The 9,910-nt window shown below is 36.3% G+C and overlaps 1 protein-coding gene and 1 long non-coding RNA gene across 3 annotated transcripts in view; both read right to left on the bottom strand.

Moving 5' to 3' along the window:
- LOC133644450 (uncharacterized) overlaps window positions 1-9,910 on the bottom strand; it is a 153,803-nt gene that overhangs the window by 42,979 nt on the left and 100,914 nt on the right. The gene's annotated exons all lie outside the window — the stretch shown is intronic.
- LOC133644064 (transforming growth factor beta receptor type 3-like) overlaps window positions 1-9,910 on the bottom strand; it is a 99,534-nt gene that overhangs the window by 40,681 nt on the left and 48,943 nt on the right. Inside the window, exon 3 of the mRNA XM_062038387.1 lies at window positions 8,312-8,490. Coding sequence (XP_061894371.1) covers window positions 8,312-8,490 — 179 coding nt within the window. The remainder of the gene's footprint in view (window positions 1-8,311; window positions 8,491-9,910) is intronic.

A 9,910-nucleotide genomic window follows, 5' to 3' on the forward strand; every position in this document is an offset into this window, starting at 1 on the left:
AATGTTGCATTAGGTGTGTAAGTGGGACAGTATTGACAGTCAATGTTGCAAAAGATGTGTCAGTGGGACAGTATTGACAGTCAATGTTGCAAAAGATGTGTCAGTGGGACAGTATTGACAGTCAATGTTGCATTAGGTGTGTAAGTGGGACAGTATTGATAGTCAATGTTGCAAAAGATGTGTCAGTGGGACAGTATTGACAGTCAAAGTTGCTAAGAATTAAATGTTCCTTCCATAGAAAGTAATTGGTGACATTTAGGACCTGACTAGTATTATGACTAGTGACTAGTATTATGACTAGTGACTAGTATTATGACTAGAGACTAGTATTAGGACTAGTGACTCGTATTATGACTAGTGACTAGTATTATGACTAGAGACTAGTATTATGACTAGTGACTCGTATTATGACTAGTGACTCGTATTATGACTAGTGACTAGTATTATGACTAGAGACTAGTATTAGGACTAGTGACTAGTATTATGACTAGTATTATGACTAGTGACTAGTATTACGACTAGTGACTAGTATTATGACTAGAGACTAGTAGTGTGACTAGAGACTACTATTATGACTAGTGACTAGTATTATGACTAGTGACTAGTATTATGACTAGAGACTAGTAGTGTGACTAGAGACTAGTATTATGACTAGTGACTAGTATTATGACTAGAGACTAGTAGTGTGACTAGAGACTAGTATTATGACTAGTGACTAGTATTATGACTAGTATTATGACTAGTGACTAGTATTATGACTAGTGACTAGTAGTGTGACTAGAGACTAGTATTATGACTAGTTACTAGTATTATGACTAGTATTATGACTAGTGACTAGTATTATGACTAGAGACTAGTAGTGTGACTAGAGACTAGTATTATGACTAGTGACTAGTATTATGACTAGTATTATGACTAGTGACTAGTATTATGACTAGTGACTAGTAGTGTGACTAGAGACTAGTATTATGACTAGTATTATGACTAGTGACTAGTATTATGACTAGTGACTAGTATTATGACTAGTGACTAGTAGTGTGACTAGAGACTAGTATTATGACTAGTGACTAGTATTATGACTAGTATTATGACTAGTGACTAGTATTATGACTAGAGACTAGTATTATGACTAGTATTATGACTAGTGACTAGTATTATGACTAGTGACTAGTAGTGTGACTAGAGACTAGTATTATGACTAGTGACTAGTATTATGACTAGTATTATGACTAGTGACTAGTATTATGACTAGAGACTAGTATTATGACTAGTATTATGACTAGAGACTAGTATTATGACTAGTATTAGGACTAGTGACTAGTAGAAGAGTGATTAGTGATGCAAGTTGTTGAAATGATTGACAAAGTAAATAGAAAAATGTTACAAAGATGTTTTATAAAGAATATTTTCACTTATTACAACTTCACTTGATTGTTGATGATCTTTAGCTTCCTAGCTTAGAGGCTGTTTGCAGAGTCCAGGTGAGATTCTATTCCACATCTTTGTGGGGAAACTGGAATTCAATCTTCTAGTGGTAATTGGAGCAGATGTTGTTCCACCTACTGGAGACATGAGCGTCACTTCAGCTTCATGGAGACCAAACTTCTTCATGCCAGACAAATGTGAAAAACAGCAGGAGAAGAAAAGCCAGGCTGTAAAACAACCTTTGGAAATAGTCTCAGTGCGAGTGGAACAAGTAGAGCAGCAACATGGAGAATAACAAAGTGGAACATTGCACAAGTAGAGCAGCAACATGGAGAATAACAAAGTGGAACATTGCACAAGTAGAGCAGCAACATGGAGAATAACAAAGTGGAACATTGCACAAGTAGAGCAGCAACATGGAGAATAACAAAGTGGAACATTGCACAAGTAGAGCAGCAACATGGAGAATAACAAAGTGGAACATTGCACAAGTAGAGCAGCAACATGGAGAATAACAAAGTGGAACATTGCACAAGTAGAGCAGCAACATGGAGAATAACAAAGTGGAACATTGCACAAGTAGAGCAGCAACATGGAGAATAACAAAGTGGAACATTGCACAAGTAGAGCAGCAACATGGAGAATAACAAAGTGGAACATTGCACAAGTAGAGCAGCAACATGGAGAATAACAAAGTGGAACATTGCACAAGTAGAGCAGCAACATGGAGAATAACAAAGTGGAACATTGCACAAGTAGAGCAGCAACATGGAGAATAACAAAGTGGAACATTGCACAAGTAGAGCAGCAACATGGAGAATAACAAAGTGGAACATTGCACAAGTAGAGCAGCAACATGGAGAATAACAAAGTGGAACATTGCACAAGTAGAGCAGCAACATGGAGAATAACAAAGTGGAACATTGCACAAGTAGAGCAGCAACATGGAGAATAACAAAGTGGAACATTGCACAAGTAGAGCAGCAACATGGAGAATAACAAAGTGGAACATTGCACAAGTAGAGCAGCAACATGGAGAATAACAAAGTGGAATGTTTCAGCATCTGTTCCTCAAAGTCACCCACAAACACTTTTGCACAAAAACATTCTTATTTTGTACTCCTGGAATGTAAACAATGTTTTTGTTGTAATGCCTGGAAGCTAAATGAAACTATGTGCACCACTACAACATACTGTATATCATCTACTGTACATACACATGTATATTCTGTACAACATATATAAACTATATACACATGTATATTCTGTACAACATATATAAACTATATACACATGTATATTCTGTACAACATATATAAACTATATACACATGTATATTCTGTACAACATATATAAACTATATACACATGTATATTCTGTACAACATATATAAACTATATACACATGTATATTCTGTACAACATATATAAACTATATACACATGTATATTCTGTACAACATATATAAACTATATACACATGTATATTCTGTACAACATATATAAACTATATACACATGTATATTCTGTACAACATATATAAACTATATACACATGTATATTCTGTACAACATATATAAACTATATACACCATGTATATTCTGTACAACATATATAAACTATATACACATGTATATTCTGTACAACATATATAAACTATATACACATGTATATTCTGTACAACATATATAAACTATATACACATGTATATTCTGTACAACATATATAAACTATATACACATGTATATTCTGTACAACATATATAAACTATATACACATGTATATTCTGTACAACATATATAAACTATATACACATGTATATTCTGTACAACATATATAAACTATATACACATGTATATTCTGTGAGTACAGGACTGATATGTGTTTATAATTATTAAGTAATATGCCAAATGATATATTCCAAAGTACACACACAGCCCCTCCCCCTGGACCCTCCCTTCTCTCCTTCTCTCTGCTCCTTCCTCCTCACCTCCTCTATTGTTAATGTAAGTGAGTTTGACTTTTTTGTAATGTTTAATAAAGTAGCAATATGTCTTTTTTTACTTTGAGACTTTGTGATTTCTGATTGTTAGAAGAGCAGCGCACACAACAGTTCAGCTTGTCGTTGTTGTTTTGGCTTGTTAATAAATAGAAAGATGATCCAGTTTAGCTTGTCGTTGTTGTTTTGGCTTGTTAATAAATAGAAAGATGATCCAGTTTAGCTTGTCGTTGTTGTTTTGGCTTGTTAATAAATAGAAAGATGATCCAGTTCAGCTTGTTGTTGTTGTTTTGGCTTGTTAATAAATAGAAATATGGTCCAGATCAGCTTATTGTTGTTGTTGTTTTGGCTTGTTAATAAATAGAAAGATGATTCAGTTCAGCTTGTTGTTGTTGTTGTTGTTTTGGCTTGTTAATAAATAGAAAGATGATCCAGTTCAGCTTGTTGTTGTTGTTGTTTTGGCTTGTTAATAAATAGAAAGATTATCCAATTCAGCTTGTCGTTGTTGTTTTGGCTTGTTAATAAATAGAAAGATGATCCAGTTCAGCTTGTCGTTGTTGTTTTGGCTTGTTAATAAATAGAAAGATGATTCAGTTCAGCTTGTCGTTGTTTTGGCTTGTAAATAAATAGAAAGATTATCCAGTTCAGCTTGTTGTTGTTGTTTTGGCTTGTTAATAAATACAAAGACCCCGACTTAAACAAGTTGAAAAACTTATTCGGGTGTTACCATTTAGTGGTCAATTGTACGGAATATGTACTTCACTGTGCAACCTACTAATAAAAGTCTCAATCAAAAAAAAAAGTCCAGATCAGCTTATTGTTGTTGTTGTTTTGGCTTGTTAATAAATAGAAAGATGATTCAGTTCAGCTTGTTGTTGTAGTTGTTGTTTTGGCTTGTTAATAAATAGAAAGATGATCCAGTTCAGCTTGTTGTTGTTGTTGTTGTTTTGGCTTGTTAATAAATAGAAAGATGATCCAGTTCAGCTTGTTGTTGTTGTTGTTGTTTTGGCTTGTTAATAAATAGAAAGATGATCCAGTTCAGCTTGTCGTTGTTGTTTTGGCTTGTTAATAAATAGAAAGATTATCCAATTCAGCTTGTCGTTGTTGTTTTGGCTTGTTAATAAATACAAAGATTATCCAGTTCAACTTGTTGTTGTTGTTTTGGCTTGTAAATAAATAGAAAGATGATCCAGTTCAACTTGTTGTTGTTGTTTTGGCTTGTTAATAAATAGAAAGATTATCCAATTCAGCTTGTTGTTGTTGTTTTGGCTTGTAAATAAATAGAAAGATGATCCAGTTCAGCTTGTTGTTGTTGTTTGATATGTTGTGTTCAAAGTGTTCAAACCTTCACTAAAATATGATTCCTATTTAAATAGTCTCTTATGCAAAGAAAAATGTGTTTTTGATTAATGAACCCTGTTGAAAAACCAATGAAGTTTGTGAATGGAGGTTCCAGGGTTATGGATTTGGGCAGGTGGACTGGATTAGTCGGCCAGAAATGAGAAGTTGTTGCAAGCTGACACGTCGTCTTCTTCATCCTGCAGAGTTTTGTTGGCTTTGGAGCAGGCCTTTATTTTGAAGGAAGGGGGAGGTTGTCCCAGGCCCAGTTAGGACATCAGCGGGCATATATCCGCCATCAGGTGTGTTGTTCTTGGGCGCGTGCCAGGAGCGTGCCGCAGGTCACTTATTAGCTGCGGCTAATGCCTCCTGCAGGAAACCATCGGAGGTGAGGGGAAAAGATGGCCGTCACTGTGAGCGTGGCGTGACAACAGGCCGCACACGTCGCGGCTGCAGGACGTGTGCGGCGGCGTGCGCTCGCTGAATTCCCTCTGCCTGCGCTCGCCAGCACAAAATACCTCGGCGGTTTTTAATTCTGGACCGCGGCCCAGAAGCTCCTCCTGGACCTCCCCGTCTCGCGTAATCACTCGCTCCTTCTCACATTTCCTCAAACTTTCATCAAACTACTCCCACAACTTCTTCAGCTATCAGAATGAAAGAAACAGAGTGAACCCTCTTGTCAGCCATCAAAGGGGATAGGTACCAAATACGGTACTTTGGGGCGCCGACCGGTCTGATTCAGGTAAAATACAAGTCCCATACTACGGTGCCGGCTCTTAGCACTTGGCGATCACTCCAGCAGCACTGAGAGCGGACTCAGCCAAACTACCTCGAGGTAATGTTGCACTTTGTAATGCCAACGCAGGAATTGACTCAAAAAACTCTCCAACGTAACTAATAAGTCCACTTTTCTACAAATGTGCTGTCTTGATGCTAATACACATTGGCTTTGCTATTGACATGCTACTAAATAGCATCAGCCATTTTACATGGCGATTTCAACACCTCCAAATGTGCTCACGAAAACTACGACTAAGATGCACGTCACGGTCAAACAGCTGGTGGTGTATTCAGTACAATACTTACGCTATTAACACTTTTTAGGGTGCAACAAAACACTTGATTGAGCAAAGCCTGAACTGACCAGGCAACACCGCATCAACTAAACGGAGTACAAAAAGATTCAATCTAAGGCTGGACTCCCGAGGAGAGAGTCCAGACTGAGGCCAGGGAGGAAAAAAACCTCAATAGCCATTTGCACACATAAGTAGGGATGATGTTTGATAAGAAATTATCGAGTTTGAGCCCATTATCGAATCCTCTTATCGAACCGATTCCTTATCGATTCTCTTATGGAATCCAGATAGGTTGTTGTATATGGAAAACAACACAATATTTGGTTTAACAAAAGCTCACTTTTATTTTATAAGAAAAAAATAAAATCAAATAAATAAATAAATATTGACTGTTACCCCCCCCTAAAAAAATAATAAATAAATATTGACTGTTGTTACCCAAAGTATATTAAGTGGGATTTTTCAGAGAAACAAATATATACAGTAACACAGAAACAAGCTGTCTCTGTGATCACTATATGTGTATAAATAATAATATAGTGTTCAATAAAATCAGTCCCTTGGGCACAAAACTGGAAATAATACAGCTCTCCAAAAAGTGCACTTCTGCTGCTATTGGAACATACTCAGTACACAAACTATGACACTAAGAACACCACAGTCATCAATCAACAATTCTTCCCCCTTACATGAGAGCGAAGCCTGGCAATAATTGCATATTGCTTGTCCTGCCCTCACTATACGTGTTGAGCTTATACAGCTTGGCAGACAGCTAACAAACAATCCAAAGCACATTCATCCATTTAGGCTCTTTATTGTTGTTGATCTTGCTTTGTCTTTTCCTATCTTTACTTTTTTTTAAAACTGAAATACACGCAATGACAAATGTATAAGCTATGTGATTCAATTAATGTAATACACAATATGTAAATATTAGCTTCACACAAATATACAGTACTATCATCAAACAAATACTTCTGAGTGTTGAAACTATTTCGATGGTGGAAATACACGACTGGCAGCCATTTTAAGTCCTCAAAACATCCATTGAAACAGTGCACAAAATTGTTTTTCAATAAACATCTTAGTATCAAACTTAAACACTTTCCACCTTAATATTGAGCTACATAAACAAGTTAAACAGTTTACTTACACACTTATCTTTTCCAAGGCTTGTAAGAGCTAACACAACTTGTCTACTTCTCAATTGTCTCATGAACTGAACTGACGTCGTCAACCCGGAAGTGCCCAAACTAAGGACGCGTAGTATTTTCATATGGCCACAAGGTGTCAGTAAGAGTCTACAATCAAATGGGCATAACATTGCCGTCCCACAGGGCATTTCCTGTGGGAAGGGATTTGTTCTCAGGGATTCGAATAAAGAACCAACTCTTTTTCTTTACTATAGTGGCCTCAATAACGGGAACCGGTTTTCAAAAAGGGATTCGAGTGCATGGAATCGGTTCCTTTCTTATCAAACAACCGGGAGAACCGATTTTGAACATCATCCCTACACATAAGTTACATAGAATACACAGGACTTGCAACAGAGTAATCAGTCTGACCTAAGCCTTAATAATAATCGTTGTGATCAACACATGCTCTCATATTTTTTGATGACAAGGTGGTAAACTGTTAGATATGATATCAAATAGGATGAGAATGAAGAGTAAGTCAGAGTTAAGATCTGAGTCAAGAAGTTGAAGAACCTGATTTAGTGATCGTTGACTTTCTTTTGTTATGTAATAAAAATGAATAGGGAAGTAGTTTTAATATTGGTCAACTTTCAATAACCTTCAAATGACAGCTGACACATGTGATCGGTATTGGTATCGGCCGATCGTACTCATGTATGACCTGTATGAGTGCCAACATGACACAGCAGCTGGGAGGACACGTGCAGACAAGTTCACTCTTCAACATGCTTCACATGTGATATCGGTATCGGCCGATCGTACTCATGTATGAGTGCCAACATGACACAGCAGCTGGGAGGACACGTGCAGACAAGTTCACTCTTCAACATGCTTCACATGTGATATTGGTATCGGTGGATCGTACTCATGTATGAGTGCCAACATGACACAGCAGCTGGGAGGACACGTGCAGACAAGTTCACTCTTCAACATGCTTCACATGTGATATCGGTATCGGCCGATCGTACTCATGTATGACCTGTATGAGTGCCAACATGACACAGCAGCTGGGAGGACACGTGCAGACAAGTTCCCTCTTCAACATGCTTCAAAAGTCAAGACCTGCACACTTTTCCAGGCCGCGGGCGCAGCAGCAGGTAGGGGGCGCTCTCATTGGTGGAGAGCGGGTGCTGAGTCAGCACATTCCATATTGGTAGGTCACCTGACCACACCTGGTGCACATTGTGCAACCGCTGAGATGAACCATGTGGCTCACTATCGCCCCCAGAGGGAGCTGCTGGTGTCACACACTGATCAAACAGGAAGGCTGACCACTCACCTGGACAGGTGCGTGGTCAGGTGCAGCGCCTCGCAGGTTGATGACGTGCACCTCCTGGGGGAGGCCGGTGGTGCCCCGGCTGGCGCAGCCCGACAGGGCGGTGAAGGTCTTGAGCGCGGCCTGCACGGGGTGACCCTCGCCCGCAGGATCCAGCTGGCACATGGCGGGGAACACCAGCCCTGCCACGCACAAAACAAAGTTGTCTTTTACAAGCAATAATAACAAATGACTTTCTCTGCTCAAACAATGGTTCAAAAAGTAACAAACTATGGTTCAAAAAGTAACAAACAATGGTTCAAAAAGTAACAAGCAATGGTTCAAAAAGTAACAAACAATGGTTCAAAATGTAACAAGCAATGGTTCAAAAAGTAACAAACAATGGTTCAAAAAGTAACAAACAATGGTTCAAAAAGTTGTCTTTTCCAAGCAATAATAAGAAATGACTTTCTCTGCTCAAACAATGGGAGCGTTTCAGGTGCAGGACGAGTGATAAACACATTTTACAGGCGCTCCACGCCGCCTCAGAGTTTCCCCGCAAGCGAGCCAGGTCTGACTCCCTCCCCCCCCTGAGCGGTTACCATGGAGACCCAACCAGCACCTGGACCACCGGAGGTCTGGTGGTCCTGACCCTAACCCCTTAAATAACTCCATGTTATTTTTTTTACAACCCTTAACTATTTTTATTGTATTTTTTTATCACTTAATTTAAAAACTTTTTTTTTTTACAGTAAATAATTTTAATTTTTTATATTTTATAACCCTGAAGTGTTTTTTTTTAATTTTAATTGTATTTTATGTATTGATAATTTTATTTATTTTTACAGTATATAACTAATTGTTTTTATTTTTATAACTCCTTACTGTTTTTTGTTTTTATTTTTTATTTTATTTTTTTTATTTCTACAATAAACTACTTTTTTTTTTGTATTAATTAATTTTTTCTACAGTAAATTACTTTTATTTTTCATATTTTATATCCTGGAATTGTTTTTATTTTAATTGTATTTTATTTATTAATTCATTTTTTTAAAATTGATTTACTTTTACAATAAACAACTTATTTCTTTATTTTTTTAAATAAATCTTAACCGTTTTTTCTGTTAATTTTATTTTGATTTTAATTTATTATTTAACTTTTTTTTTCCTACAATAAACTAATTTTTTAATGTTATTTTTACAACCCTCAACTGTTTTTATTGTATTTTGTATCACTTAATTTAAAAACTTTTTTTTTTTTTACAGTAAATAATTTTTATTTTTTATATTTTATAACTCTGAAGTGTTTTTTTTATTGATTTTTTTACAGTAAATAAATTATTTTTATTTCTATAACTCCTGTTTTGGTTTTTATTTAATTTTTTTATTTTTTATTTTTACAATAAACAACTTTTGTTTATTAATACATTTTTTCTAATGAATTTTTTTTTACAGTAAATTATTTTTATTTTTCATATTTTATACCCTTGAATTGTTTTTTTCTCATTTTAATTGTATTTTATTTATTAATATTTTTTAAATATTTTAATAAGACAGTGGACATGTCTTGTTTCCATGGAGACAGTGGACATGTCTTGTTTCCATGGAGACAGTGGACAGGCG

Source organism: Entelurus aequoreus, linkage group LG27, assembly GCF_033978785.1.
Source record: "Entelurus aequoreus isolate RoL-2023_Sb linkage group LG27, RoL_Eaeq_v1.1, whole genome shotgun sequence".
Classification (NCBI taxonomy): domain Eukaryota; kingdom Metazoa; phylum Chordata; class Actinopteri; order Syngnathiformes; family Syngnathidae; genus Entelurus; species Entelurus aequoreus.